The sequence below is a fragment of the Hipposideros armiger genome, unplaced genomic scaffold, assembly GCF_001890085.2.
Source record: "Hipposideros armiger isolate ML-2016 unplaced genomic scaffold, ASM189008v1 scaffold_5, whole genome shotgun sequence".
NCBI lineage: Eukaryota > Metazoa > Chordata > Mammalia > Chiroptera > Hipposideridae > Hipposideros > Hipposideros armiger.
The window spans coordinates 713,045-729,029 of NW_017731355.1; the positions used below are offsets into that span (position 1 = coordinate 713,045).

Consider the following 15,985-nt stretch of genomic DNA (forward strand, 5'->3'; position numbering starts at 1 on the left):
TATATATATATATATATATATATACACATCACCTTAATATATATAAAATCCTGATTGATACACCACTCTGAAAAAACTGACCACAGGTTCTGGAGATGATTAAGCTGTTTTTAATGACACAAGGAAGATAATGTCTAGCTTTTATGTAATATCCTACAAACTAAATATTCTCAAGCAAAACTAAGGCCTTGCACAAAAATGGAGGAACAAAGTTCCAATAAGTGAACTATTACTCTGCAGACCATCTTTCATGCCTGAAGACCAGATGCATAGCCTCCAACCCAGGTCACTTAACCCAAACCTTTGGTTGGAACATGAAGATTGCATTGCCTTGGTTCTAATAACCTCACCACTCAATCTAGAATGAAGCATCTCATTTAAGATTTAACATGAGAAAACCTACCAGTAACTCATTCATGGTTCAGATTTGGACCTTTAATTTCACTGGTCCAGTATTTTGAATATATTTTTAAAGTAAAAATTTCCTACAATTAAATTTGATCTTAGAGAATCAGGTTTAAGGTAGAATAAAAATTAGCTAAATAGATAGAGAAAAGGCAAAAAAAACACCCTCTCTGGGGTGCACACTTAATCGCTTCATTATTCTTTGTTGCTGAAACAAATTCACTGAACTAAAGACAAACAGAAATGCACAGAAAAAAAATCATGTAATAAAAATTACATTAACATTTCCATGGCATTTGATAAGCTAAAATTTAGCATGCAGTTATTCATTTCTTTGAAAATCCTGCTGATTTTCTTCAAAATCTACAGGTAATTCATTCAATGTAATGGACTTTTTCCTCTCCTCAGGGGGGGAAAAATTCACCTTTTCTATCACCACCTGTCAAAAAATTCAGAATCACCAGCTATGACAAAAGTTGTTGCTAATTTCAGGAAGGGTAAGGGTTAGAGTGGTTGTCAGAACTCTCAACATCAGCTCATTGTATAAATCAGAAGCTAGACATTTAGGCTTCTGGGAAATGGGGCCATTAGCTTTAGAATTAAACAAGCTACTCCTAGGGAATCAACTGCTATTAACTTTCATTAGCTAACATTTGCACTCTCAGTGGAGAGAGGGAGAAAAAAGCAGGAACGGGTGTGAGGAATTGACAGAGGCTCAGTATTATGCTTTGGTTACATAAGGCATTTATTTCTTGGCTTACCTTGGGCTACAAAGAATAGCAATAAAATATGTTGTTTGCCTATCTCAATAAATAAAATTACATGGTGGATAGAAAACTACGATATTCTCGCTGATGAATAGGGTTCTTTTTGGCAAGTCTCCATGTTTTCTTTGTTCTTTTTCTGCCTGTCTCATCCACATGTCAAGTCAGAAATTTATTCTCTGTTATCTCCTCTCAATTGTGCTCTTCTCTTTTTCCTTCTCCACTGTTACATGTTGAAAATCATGGAAGAGCTACAGCTCTGCCCCCACTGGTTTGACTGACCACAGGCCCCAAAAGAAAGAAAGAATAAATTAGAGAACCCAGGACATTTAGACCAGGTCACTAAGGTGGACAGTGTGACATTTTTGCTGGCTTTTTATCAAATACACTTTACAGACCCTTTCCTGTTCCGACGTCCTGTGCCTATTCAGGGTTCTGGGCATAAGAAGTCAGAGAGATGGCTGACCTTTGCTTGGGAAAGCAGTAAGAAATATTGTACTGTTCTTTCCCCAGGTCATTTTGTGTATGTGGCGGGAGGGAAGGGGACTCGTAACAAGGCCTATCCGCCATCACTAGCTGTGCTCATCCTCCCTCAAGTGTCCTCCCCTCCCCTTTGTGGAGGGTAAACTTGGTATGAAGATGCTAGTGGATGCATAAGGCCTGGCTCTTGCCGAGTAATTCTCATGTAGGATGGGGGGGGGCGGGGGGGGCAGGTGTCCAGAAACTACAGGGAATGAGGGAGAGTGTATTGGGCATGCGTTGTTTGAAAAGGGTTATACAATGCTATTATTATGCATATTTTTATTTGGAAAATGAAACGTACCAATTGTCTTAATAATATGAACTATTAAGAGAAAGGCTTCAAAAATCTTCTGAGGTTATATAGATATATGGACAATAGACTCTATGATTCCAAACGGGAGAAAAGGCTAGCGTCTCAATGTTAACAGACAGGTATGTCAAATTTTTGTGTTTATCAGAAGGGAGCAAGACTTTATAAAGCTTGATAAGTACCATTCTAGTCTTTAGCTTTCAAAATGTACAAAGTAGTAACTACAAGGAAGGAAGGGGTCCCACAAATGGGGGGGGGGTCAAGGTTTCAGCACTTGGGTCCATCTCTTCCCTCAGCTCCCTGCAGGATGGGCCCCTCTGTGGGGTTTGAAATAGCCCTTTGCCCCGCCCATTTTCTCATCCACTCTGGACTCTCAGATGCAAGTGCAGTGACTCAAAAACATTCTTCCCGTTAGCCATCCCTGGTCCAGATAAAGGAAGGCTGTGATGCAAAGAATACCTTCACAAGCGGACACCTCGGTGCCGTCCTCTTCGCGGGTGGAGAGCAAGTGGCGGAATTTTGGTTTCTGTTCCGATCCTGTCTGCTTCCCTTTCTCAGATGCTCCTGAACGGAAACTCTGGGACCGGGACACAGAAATTTCAAATTGTTTGATCACCTCCTCGTCAGAGTCAGAAGATGTGCATGTTTCTTCATCGTCTCCAAAGCTGTTCACTGGGAGCAAACAAAAGCCATGAGTCTCGGGCAGCGCCCGCAAGAATAGAGAGAGAGAGAACGAGAGAAACAGAAGAACACGGGCGATTAGTCTGATCAAGCAGCCCCAAACTGGAGAGAAAGAAGTTAAAGCATGTTTGAAACACAAATTTGAGGCCAAATGAAGAAAACAGGCAGAGAAGGCTCCTGAGGGTAATTAGAAATAGATGGCTAAAACCCAGGAAAAACCGCTGGGACTGCCCTAATCAACACAACGAGCCCTGTCATTGACCCGGGCAGCCCTGCTGATTTGTTACATTGCCGACACCTGCTCATAACTGGGACGAGGACCGTTATCCATGCACATGCCTTATGTGCAGCTCTAGTCAACAATGACGGAAAATGTGCTCTTCGCCTCGTCTGAATTATTAAAACTCACAGAGCCAAGCCCCACCTCAGAGAAGAGATATTTGCAACTAAGACTTTCCAAAAGCGTCCTGGTTTTGAAGAGACATCCATTGTGTGCGTGCGTGTGTGTGTGTGTGTGTGTGTGTGTGATCTAGTTTATACTAGAAATGTTCCGATGCATTTCTTAACACCAACAGCCTAACCCAAACACCATCTGAATTATTCAGACCACCTTCCCAGCATCCCCCACACCTCACCCAGCACACTGGTCCCCTTTCAGCTTCTCTAGCATGCCCAGATTGTGCCTGCCTTCAAGTCCTTTGCTTTTATTGTTCCTTTGACTTAAAAGGCTCTCCCACCCCCACCCCCCGCCCCAGTGTTTACATGGCTGGCTCCTCGCCATTCAGGTGTCAGCTGCACTGTCACTTAACCTAAACACTTCCCTTATCACCGGACCTTAAGCAGTTCTCTTCATAGTAATTGTCATCTCTAGTTCTCTCTTCTCTCCCACAACTTGCATGAAAATAAAGACATCACCTGTTTTATCAACTGATGTGTGCCCATTATGTAAAGCAATGCCTGTTGCACATTAAGTACTTAATAAGCACTTGTTAAATGTTGAGTAAATTGGTGAATACCCAGTATTTTCTCCCAGCCTGAGAGCCTCCCACACATACTTGCACACGGTTCCCTGTGCCCAGAGTACTCTTCAGTCCCCATCTAGACTAGCCAAGAATCTAGCTCTTCCAGAAAGCCCTTCCTTGACCCCTTAAATCAGGTTCAGGGCTCCTTCTACATGCTGCAGAAGCTCACTGTCCTGTCCCATCAGGGCTCACTTCCGTGTTGTGACACAATTCCCTATTTAAATGCCAACCATTCCACCTCACCTGTACACTCCGCAAAGGAACACAACAGACCACCTACCTTTGCTTCCCTCCAGTTTCTACCTCTCTGCCAGGCACATGGCAAACTACTCTGTAAATATTTGCTGAATGTAAACTGGAAACAATAACTAATGGGGAATGATTGTTTTAAAGACTTCCTCCTGCCATCCAAAAGTCACGATGATTCTGGGGAAGAATATGGTTGTTAATTCACAGATGGGTCCTGAAGATCACTTCTAAATCAGAGGGTAAGAAGAAATTTTAAGTGAGAGAAAAATGCTTTAAACACCAGCCTGGTGAAAAACATTTATTCTCTGGCTTATGTAAGAGTTGATATTTCTGAGGTCATTTCGAAGACTAGGAATAATAACAATTTTTGAATACTTTTGATGTGCCGGGAGCTGTCCTAAATGACTTACACATATTATCTCATTTAATCCACACATTATTGATCCTATATTCCAAGTAAGAAAATTGAGGCAGAGGGCCGGCTGAGTGGTGCATTGGTTAAGAGCTGGCTTGGGACGCCAGAGGGTCCCAGTTCAGATCCCACATATGACGGTCAGTGACACTGCCCTCCACAGCTAAGATGCTGAACAACAGCTCAACCTGGAGCTGGGCTGCCCTGAGTCACCAGCGACGGGTAGGCTGCAGCCCCTGCTGCAGTGGGTTGCCATGGGCTACCGTGTTTAGCCAGCAGCCACTGTGAGCGGCCATCCAGAAGCTGGCGACTGATCTGCCTTGCCCGGGAAGAGTGCAATGATGGTGCCAACTTGGGCCAGTGAAGCAACGTCCTCCACAACTAGACTGAAGAACAAAAGGACAGCAACTTTTCTGTTCCCCTTCCCCTAATTCTCCAGTGCTGTTCCTATCCCCCAATTCCTCCAATAAAAATCTTTAAAAAAAAAAAAAGAAAATTGAGGCAGAGAAATGTCTACAGCTGGCTGATGATCACATTGTCAATAAGAGAGAGACTCAAGACTCGAGTCAAGGCAGCCTGTCTCTAGAGGCCACTTCTAATGATGTTCGGGAGCGAGACAGAGGTGGTGGAATCACTCTTATTCTATATACAGTAACACCTTAGATTGCGAGTAACTTGGTCTGCAAGTGTTCCACAAGATGAGCAAACATTTCTAATACATTTTAACGTGGTAAACAAACGATGTCTTGCGATACAGGTAGTTTGTTTCCAGAACGAATTATGCTCGCAAACCAAGGTATTACTGTACTTACACTGACTAGCTGAGTCCCTGAGCTCACGTTCCTTAATCTCTCTGGCCATGTTCCATCATTTGTGGATCATTTCTAACACCTGGTTCATTTCCCAAATCTTGCCTAGATCTAAATTCTCTGACTCTGAAGTACCTGCCCGCAGGCATTAAAATGCAATCTGTTTCTCTCTTTTATGGAGCAGAGAATCCAAGAACCAAGAGCACAGCTTTGTCAGCTCGCTAAATTCTACTGGCTGTGACCAGCACCATGGGAAGACCTGAAAAGCTAAGTGTCAGAGCGACTAGATTTCCCATTAATAACACTCCAATACTGTCCCACAGAAAAGCATCCCAACGGGAAGCCTGCTCATGTGTCAGCACGGTGGGCATAGCAGTCTGGAGCAGGAGATCCATCACATATGGAAGAGATCCAGAGTGCTACTGGAACAAAATTAAACTTGTTCACATTTAGAGTACAGGACCAGCTGAGCACCTGGGGGGGACGTCAGGGGCATACACACACAGGAGGAGTGGTTGGATTAGACATCTGTCTGGAGCTCTTTCCAACTCTGGGGTTCCATGCCATTTTCATTGCTAGGCCATTTTTTCTTTTATTTTAAGTAGTCATAAATCATCAACTTCAAATTAAGTGAGTTAGTTCATGGATATTTCTCTATGTATAAAATCAGTAATTAGAATTTATTAAGTTACCCATATATGGCCCCTGATGTTTTTTGGCACTGAGTCACTGATCACCCACAGAGCTGATTCTCTTCATTTAATAGTCATAATAGTAATTATAACATTTCCCATTTACTAAACATATATTATATGCCCAGCACCTTTCTTGGCACTTTGCATATATTATCCTATTTAATCATCACAGCAATTCCACAAAGCAGAGATGGCTAGTATTCCCATTGTAGAGATGGAAACAGGCACAGAGAAGTTAAGTAACTTGCCCTAGGCAACAAAGTTAGCAAAGTAACGAAGCTGGAACTTAAACATGTAACCTATGTGCTTGGCCACCGCTCACATTATCAGATATCTTTGCATCAGGACACTAGAGTCATATCTAGCTTATTTCTCAGAGTGAGGTGAGAGGGAACTCAGCTGCCCCTACCCTGACATCTGCCAGGAGCTTGCTGCCTTTGTGTGAAGAACAGTGGGAAGAACAGAGTCAGTCCATGGGGCAGTGAATGGGCACAGGCAGGCTGCAGTGTGAGGGGCTATCGCTCCTGATGGGATTATAGATACAACCACCATGCTATTCTAAGCATCACCCCCCAAGGATCTCAGGGAATCCTCCACCTAAAAAACAAAATCTGTCATCTCCTGGAAACCACTAAGCAGAAGCAGAGGTTGATGGCGGCACTATCACAATAATAGAAGCAATCCACATACAGTATTTATCATGTGCCAAGCATTGTTCTGGGACTTTACATATGTTAACTTCTTTACGCTTCATAACAGTCCAAGGAAATAGGTACTTTATTATCCCCATTGTATAAATGGGGAAACTGAAACACAGTGAGATGAGCAATTTGCCACAGTCATAACAGTTAATAAATAGTGGAACCAATATTCAAACCCAGGCTGTCTTGCTCCACAGTCAATGTTATTAATGACCACATTATGCTCCCTCTACCATCTGCTGCCTCAATGAAAAAAATTCTTAAATCCTGGTCAAAGTCTACACAATTCTGTTTTATCACAAGAAGACAAAAATCACACAAGTTGCCGGGAAGAATTTTCATCATAAGCATCTATGTATTCCCTCATTTTCACAGAGACACCAAACCCAAAGAGAAAGTGTTTTGCTCATGGTTCTACCATGCCAGAACCAAACGCAGGTTTCCAGTGTTCCAAGTCAATGGTTTTGCCACATGATTTTTCAAACGCTTTCATCAATGGGTTACTTTTTCTAATTCAAATCTTGACTCTTATCTTTTTGAAAGATCCCAGCTACTCGCCTAGCTACTCGCCTTGTAACGAGTCTATGTCAATAAAGAAATAGCTGATCTGGATTTCATTAAACTTCAGTCTTTGCAAATCACAAATTTTCATCTAAGTGTGGCACTTATTTCAGAGCTAGAAGAGTACTTTCTGAAACACCATTATCAAATACCAAGTTCAAACTCCTTTCAAGCTAAATATCTGGGAAATAGCGTAGTGGGAATTTGTATTAAAATCTTCAGCCCTTCATCTAATCAGCTAGCTAAAATAACAGAAAAAAAAAGTTGCATAATTACCATGGATGTGGATACATCTTGAAGTTGAGATTGTTCATTTCACTCAATTACAGAATACAGATGTCTTAGATACCATCTGAATATCCACCACCAAAGAGAAGTCAGACACTTCTGCAACCTTTGTGATGCAGGGTCATCCAGTTTTATCCCTTTGTTTACACACTATTGAGGTGCTACTGTGGGCTTCTGGCACTGACAGGAAGGCCATGACTTTGACAGACAGAAAGAGCTATCTATAGATCCATCAATATCTAGTTCCTACTTCAATGAAGTCAGATTGGTCCTCCCTCTAATTTTTAATGCTATTTTTCTAGTTTAAATAAGGAGAGGTAGAGGAAATGCTATCTTCATCTTCCACATTTAAGAGACCGGAAGACGGGGCCCCCAAACCACAGAAACTGTCTGTCAGGTGTAACAGCAGTTAAAGCTAGAGTGGATAAGGAATCTGGAGTCCAGCCTGAGTTTGAATCTGGGATTTTCCAATTTTTAGTTTGACACCTAAGCAAGTTCCTTACTCTTTCTGAACATCAGTGTCCTTATTTTGATATTCCTTACTTCTTAAAGTTGTTGAGAGGACTAAATGAGGTAAACTATGTAAAAGGACTTGACACATGCCTGGCATATGATATGTTAATTACTATTATTATTATTATTATTATTATTATTATTCCCCATCATGGCAGTGCCTTGTGTGGAAACTCTTTTATGAAGACTTACAGTTACATGCAAAGGAAAGACTGTGCCTGCTCTTGCAAGATCTAACCTGAAAACTCATCATCAGGGTTGTTGTGGGAGAAGGGTGGAAGAAACAAGGGTTGTAACGGGAGATTAAGTTGATAACGTCGGTTGTATCACCTTCCTTACCTCAACCATCCTTTCCCCCAAGTCTAGAGCACTCTAAGAGTCGGCAGTGCTTTCTGGATATGGGCAGTGCCCAACACCTGCTCATTTTGTTGTTTCTTTTAAGGCAATAAAACCACCAACTGGTGATGCAAGGAGATTATTTCTTAAGCCTATCTGCTGCTATTTTACAGATGGAGAAAGAATTTCTAAACGATCAGTGCAGCTCCAAGCTCATAATTCCTTCCCACCCACATAGGAGCAATTAGGTGGAGGAAAGCAGTGCTCACATCTTATAGAAGGGAAGTGGAGACAGGTGGGGGTGGGTTGTGCTCAGTGGTGTAGTACCAGAGTGCTACTTTTATCTGCAATTGCAGGAAATTCTTTATATGCCAGATTTCTCAAATACACACAGCAAATGTCTGCCCATGTGGCTGCATAAGGATAGAAATAAGAACAAGACATTGGTTAAAGTAAAAAAGCAGAAGGGAGGTCAAAGGTGACAACTGCCTATTTCAGATCCTAAGAAAATGGCCACATTTCTAGAAGCACAATCCAGCCACTTTTGGATTAAGGCAGGATAGGAAAATATTTTTATAAATCATCCAGCCTTGTTGTTTTTACTTTTTCTTTTCTTTTCTTTTTTTTTCCAGGCTGCTCTACAGAGGTCTAGGGTTCCACAAAGGAGCTGAAATGCTGCTGTAAAAGTGGAGGTGGGGGTGGTTGCGTGGGGCAGGTTGGGCTATACACCCTCTACAATCAGGACTATTTTGCTTTAATATGGTTTATATTTTTATAAGATTTTGTTAAGAAATTTAAAAAGAGAAGTCCTGGCACTTTTTTAAAGCTTGAAAAACTTTGATACAACCCAACTCCCTCATTCTACAGAATAGAACTGAAGGCTGAGACTACGTAAGGGACTTATTTATATTCAAATAGCTAGTTAGTGGCAGAGGAAGAATTAGCATCTGGTTCTCCTGTGCACACCTATTTTGTCACCCTACACCTTGTATGAGATGTTTTGACAGTTCCATTTCATATAGGAACAAAGCGATGGCACTTGTAACAGTTAAATATGAGTGAGTCAAATAGAAAATTTGTTATTAAAATTAGTAACATACAAATCACTATGAGGAGGAAAAGTAAGTTACAGCTCTGATAACAACAGAGTAAGTGATTCAAACTTACTAGTAACCATGATAAATTCAAACAAAAAGAATTTTACACCAACTCTTTGAAGGCACAGAAAATGAGCAAGAGCAGGCAAAAAAAAAAAAAACCTGCAGGAGATCGAATTTTTGAAAGAAGGAAACTTCATTGGGTGAGATACAGGGTCAATGAGACACAGGGCTTCTAGGACTCAGGCAGAAATCAGAAGCCTATTGACTCGAGGTGTCAGGACAGAATTCAGGGCAGCCACAGCAGCTGGAAATAGAGCGAGAAACCCCAGAAAGGAGGGAACCACAGAGAGGGAACCCCAAACCCCACATATGAACTTAGCTCAAACACTAGACCAAAACCTGAATTATGAATGTATGGGGAGAATCCAAGTAACCCAGAAAAAGTAAAAGATAGAGAGCTAAATGTTTGAGCATTTTGGCTATAGCCTACCTCAGGGGAGACTGAGTTAGGAGTTTGAATCTGGCCAAGTTAGAGGAGCATGATAGACACTGCAGGTTTTCCATTAAAACTCCAGAAGGTTCAACCTTAGAAGTAAGACTAAAACTGAAACAAGCCCAATGAAACAAAACATAAAAGTATACTTCACAGCTCAAAGGAATCAACTAGTAATTTATTTCTGGATGAAAAAAAAAAGTAAGATTCTTTACAAAAAGATGAAAGAATCCAACTCCTCTAAAACATTTCATCCATAATGGCAAGTGCATGATAAAAAATTACTAGACAGGGGCCAGCTGAGTGGTGCACTGGTTAAGAGCTGGCATGGGATGCCAGCTCTGAGCAGCAGGGCCCGGTTCAGATCCCACATGAGGGCCAGTGATGTTGCGCCCTCTACAGCTAAGATGGTGAACAACAGCTCAACCTGGAGCTGGGCTGCCGTGAGTCACCAGTGATGGCACAGGCTGCAGTGGGGCTGGCCAGCAGCGAGTGTGAGCTCTCCCGAGCTGCCATGAGCGGCCGTCCAATGGCCGGCGAGCAACTGCCTCAACAGGGAAGAGCGCAATGATAATACCAACATGGGCCAGTGAAGCAACGTCCTCCACAACTAGACTGAAGAACAAAAGAACAGCAACTTGTCTGTTCCCCTCCCCCAAATCCCCAATAAAAATCTTTTTTTAAAAAAAATTACTAGACATACAAGGAAAAGGTGAATCTTCAAGAAAAGAAGCAGTTTATTGAAACTAGCCCCAAGATGACTCAGATGTTGGATACAGAATACAAAATCTTTAAAGCACCTATTACAAATATATTCAAAGATTCAAAGAAAAAGTGGTCATAATGAATACTCATATATGCATATGTAAGGATAATCTCAGCAGAGAAACGGAAACAATATAATAGAACTAAATAAATATCTAGAATTGAAAATATAATCTCAGAAATAACAAAAAATATGCTTGATTGGTTTTATAGCAGATTGGAGATGGCAATGAACTTTTATAGATTTTTTTAAAAACCAATCCAAAGAATGTAAATTTGGGAAAAAAATAAACAAAGCTTCAGTGGACAATGATAGCATATCAAGTTGTCTAAAATATGAGTAACTGGAGCCCAAGAAAGAAAAGGCAAAACAAAAAAAAAGTGAAAGAAACTATTTTAAAAATAATGCTGAGAATCTCCCAAATTTGGTGAAAAAAACAACATACAGGTTCAAAAAATTTAGCAACCTAGTTCAAAAGTTCAACCAGCTGAAAATCAAAGATGAAGCAAAATGTCTGAAAGTGGGAAAGAAAAATATATTACACACAGGAGAACAATAATACAAATGAAATCTGACTTCTCTCAGAAAAAAATGGAAGCCAGAACACAATGAAATGATATATTTAAGTACTGAAAGAAAACATTGTCAGCACTGAATTCTATATACAGAGAAAATATCCTTCAAAAAGGAATATAAAATAAACAAACACATTTTAATATAAATGAATAGGAAAATCATTAGACCTGCACTTCAAGAAATATTAAAGGAAGTTCTTCATGTGAAACAGAACTGGTAACAAATTAAACCTTAGATCTAAGGGAAGGAATAAAGAGCAATAATAACAATGGCACATATGAGGGTAAATACAAAAAGATTTTGATGTTTCCTTCATTTACTTTTTCTAAAAGATAACTGAAAAAATTGTGTACTATTGCACTGTGGGGTTCATAAAATGTGGAGAAGTAATATACGAGATAACAATAACACAAAGGAGAAGAGAGGTAATGATTTATACTATTGCAAAATATAAATCATTGTAGTGTTATAATGTGGTATAATGCAAAGAGTAAATATTGCAATGTGGTACAATAGTAACTCAAAGTAGACTGACATAAACTAAGGATGTGTAGGTAATTCCTAGAGCAACCACTGAAAAGAGGAAATATAAACAGGTGTAGTTAAAAGTATAATAAGGAAATCAAAATTGTCTGCTGAAAACAACAGAAGCAACAGAAGATAAAAATCTGTTGCAACAACTAGAAAACAAACATCAAAATGACATACCTAAACCCAATAGTGTTCATACATTAAATGCAAATGAAATGAAAAAAGTATCTCATTTGAAAGTAGAGATCGTCAAACTGAATAAAAAAGCAAGACTCAACTATATGATGACTATAAGAGACACACTGTAAGTGTAAGTAAAAGGATTAAAAAAGATATGTTAAGCAAACTGTAAGCATAAGGAAGCTGGTGCATTATATTAATGTCAAAGTAGACTTCAAGAGTTTTACCAGAGATAAAGAAGGATATTTTATAATGATAAAGTAATCAATTCATCAAGACACAGAACTCATAAATGTGTATGCATCTATTAACATGGCTTCAAAATACATGATGGAAAATCTAATAGAAGTTACAGGAAAAATAAACAAATTCTAAATGAAGTTAAAGATTTTAACAATTCCCCCTTCTCAGTAGTTGATAGAACAACTAATAAAAAAAATCAGTAAGTATAAATAGTCCACTGTGATGATGTGGACTTGAAAAGATAGAGTATTCTGCAGTTTGGGGCATTGAGTTAAATAATACCAATATCTACATAACTCTTACAGAAAGTAGAAGCAAAGAGAACATTTATCAACCCAGCATAATCCTAATACAAATACCTGACAAAGACATCACAAGTATAGAAAATTATATACCAATAGAACTATGATCAATATAATGATCACAGTTACAAAAAATCCTTGGCAAAAGATTAAGAAATGGAATTCAGTAATGTATTAAAGGGATCATACGCTATGACCATATAAGGTTTATCCTAGAAATGCGTAGTTTAAAATACTAAAATCATAAAATCAACTGATGTAATTCATCAAATTAACACAGTAAAAGAGAAAAACCAAATAGTCACCTTAACAGTTACAGAAAAAGTTGTTTACAATATTCAATATCAATTATGATAAAAACAAAACTATTCTCAGCTTACTACGGATATGCATTAATCTGAAAACAGGGAATCTACTAAAACTCTACATAAATAACATCAATGATGAAACCCCTTAGTGAATTTAGCAAAGTCATTATATCAAAATTAATACTATTTTTATAATATGACAACAAATTGAAAATGAAATTTTACAGTAGCATCAAAATACATTAATACTAAGGGGCAAATTTAACAAGAGATATTCAAAACTATCACACTAAAAACAATAAATTACTGAGAGAAAATAAAGACAATATTGTGATGTTAATGTCCCCAAATTAGTACATTGAGTTAACACAATCCAAATAAAAAACCAAGCAGATATTTTGTAGAATTTTACAAAGACTCTAAAATGTATAAGGAAAGACAACGGACTTAGAATACTCAAAATAATTTTTTAAAAAGAACAAAGTGGGAGTACCAACCTACATCATTTTAAGATTTATTACGGAGCTGCACTAATCAAGACAATTTGCTATTGGCAAAAAGATAGGCTAGTAAATCAACAGACTAGAAATCAGTAGAATAGAATTAGAGTCCAGAGCCCCAGACAATTATGGTCAAAATTTTTATAAAGGTACCAAGGCAATTCAACAGAGAAATTAAAGTCTTTCCAAAAAATGATGCTTGAGCAAAATGAATATTAATATAGAACATCAATCTTTATCTCACACTGTGTGTCTAACTTAATCATAGATCTAACTGTAAAACTTTAAACTATAAAATTCCTAGGGGAAAAACATAGGAGAAATCTTTGCAACCTTGAAATATGCAAAAACATGAACCATAAAATACAAAAAATTGATAAACTAGGCTTCACCAAAATTTAAAACTTTTGCTCTTTGAAAGATATCATTCAGGAATGAAAAGGCAAGCCATAGGCTAAGGGAAAATATTTACACACATCAGATAAAGGACTTGTATCCAGAATATAAAAAGACCTTTTACAACGCAATACAAACACTAAAATAAAAATTTTCAAACCAACACTTTACAAACTAATATGTACAAATGGCCCATAAGCACATGAAAGATGTTCAACATCAGTGATCACCAGGGTAATACAAATTAAAACCAAAATGAGATACCAATAAAACCTTTTAAAAGTGACTGTATCAAGGGCAAGGAAGTAAAACGCAGCTGGAGCTCTTGTGTACTCCTGGTGGGAACGTAAAATGGTAAAACCACTTTGGTGGTTTCTTAAAAATTCAAACATACATTTGACCATATAACCCAGGCACCTCACTGCTCGATATTTTCCCAAGGGAAAAAAAAAAAAAGCACATGTCCACACAAAGACTTACATAGATGATCACGTTATATTTGTAATAGCCCAAATCTGGAAGCAACCCAAAAGTATAGCAACAGGTGAATGGATAAATAAATTGTGATAGATCGACATAATGGAATATGAGTCAGCAATCAAAAGAAATGAACTATTTATATCTGCAACAACATGGATGAACCTCAAAAGCATTAGCTGAGTGGGGAAAAAAAGTCCAAAAAAGTACACAGGATTAAATAAAAAAGCATACACATTATATAATTCCATGTACATAATATTCTAGAAAATTTTAAATCATATATTGTGATAGAAAACAGGTTAGTGGTTGTCTGGGGGTGGGGGGTGAGAAAGAAGGGTGGATTACCAAAGAGGTACAAGGAAACTTCTGGAGTGACGTGTTTGTTTTCTTGATAGTGGTGATGAGTTTCTACATATAATAAGTCAAACTCGCCAAATTGTACACTTTATATATATATGAAGTTTATTGTATTTTAATTGTACCTCAATAAAGTTTTTAAAAAAGTGATTGAAGTACAGCTGTATGCCATGGCAGCCTTACCTCTCCTCCCTGCAAGGCACGAGGGCCTCCCCTATTGACTGAGATATTCCCAGCCTTGAGCCATTTCTTTGCAATTGAGATGGCTCCAAACCAAAGAAGTCTAGAACTTGTCCTCCTGCTCTAGCCCTAGGAAAGACATCTGAGGGCCAGAGTGCCCCCCAAATGAAGCATCTAATCCACACTGTGTCTACCTGGGAAGTTCTGGCTTTCTGACATATTGTGAGTTCCTAGAAAAGCCTTGAAACACATCCCAAATTTAGCTCTTGTCTGACATCTCTTTGTCTCTAGTTATTGGACCCTATTCCCAACAGCCAACAGCTACTCAAGTCAAACGTAACCCTGAAGACAGACAATGCTGCCACAACCTGGGTTCCCCTGCTGCCATCCTCAGCCCCCCCACATCTATCCCCAGGAGCAAAAGCGTTTGCTTGGGTCAGCCTCAGATTTTCCTTGCATCTCTGGACAGGCATTTGTATTACTAGTTATTTACCACCTACAGGATCAGCCCTATATCCAGGGCTACTTTAGCCTCTTTGTAGCTTATTTCTCTTCCCCTCCAGGACAAACTCATCCAAGATCTGAGAAGAGGCATCATGAAAGCATTGAGGGGTACAGTGATGAGCTCTAACTGTAGATATTCTGAACAGACTTGTACCTATACTCACTGGACCCTCATTTCTCACTATTTGGACTCTCTCAAGTACAAATGTTTTCTGAACACTTGGCTTTGACAATTACTCTAAGCAGTTTCATTACTGAGACGGGGCTCATCTGGACAAAAGCAAGTGCTAAACTGTCAACCTCCCTGACATTCCCCCCCCCCAACATTTTTAAGCTCTGCTCTGTAATTTGAATGCCTCCTACAAGGGATTTCTTGATAGGACCCAAGTGTTGTGTTGTTTTCCTACAATGATGGCATTTACATACAAATTAATGGCCAAGACCGTAATTTACTCTGCCGAGAACTGAGGTGACCTGATAATTAAATTTCTGCACATGCAGAGAAAACATAAAACCAGCATGGTTGTTCTTGCTTTCTTTTCCCCAACTCCCAATAGTTCTTCATCACTCCAAAGAACCCTTGCAAGCAAATGTGAATCAACATTTTAATTTACAAATGTTCTGATTAGGAAGACAAAAAAATAAAAATCCCATTGCCATGGATACTAAAATTCAGGGCTGGGGATGTATAACCAAGGCTGAGAAAGATAATGAACAGATCTTGTGATTTGCAGGTGTTGTGAGTTTCTGAATTTCTAGCTGTTCAGTTCATTCCCTCATCTTCCCCACCCATGTTGCAAA

General features: G+C 39.1%; 1 protein-coding gene across 3 annotated transcripts in view; it reads right to left on the minus strand.

The window, feature by feature from the left end:
• Positions 1 to 15,985, minus strand: part of SYT16 (synaptotagmin 16) — a 210,288-nt gene that overhangs the window by 26,238 nt on the left and 168,065 nt on the right. For all 3 annotated transcript variants that reach the window (XM_019644425.1, XM_019644417.1, XM_019644410.1), the window contains one exon: positions 2,461 to 2,673. In XM_019644425.1, coding sequence (XP_019499970.1) covers positions 2,461 to 2,673 — 213 coding nt within the window. The remainder of the gene's footprint in view (positions 1 to 2,460; positions 2,674 to 15,985) is intronic.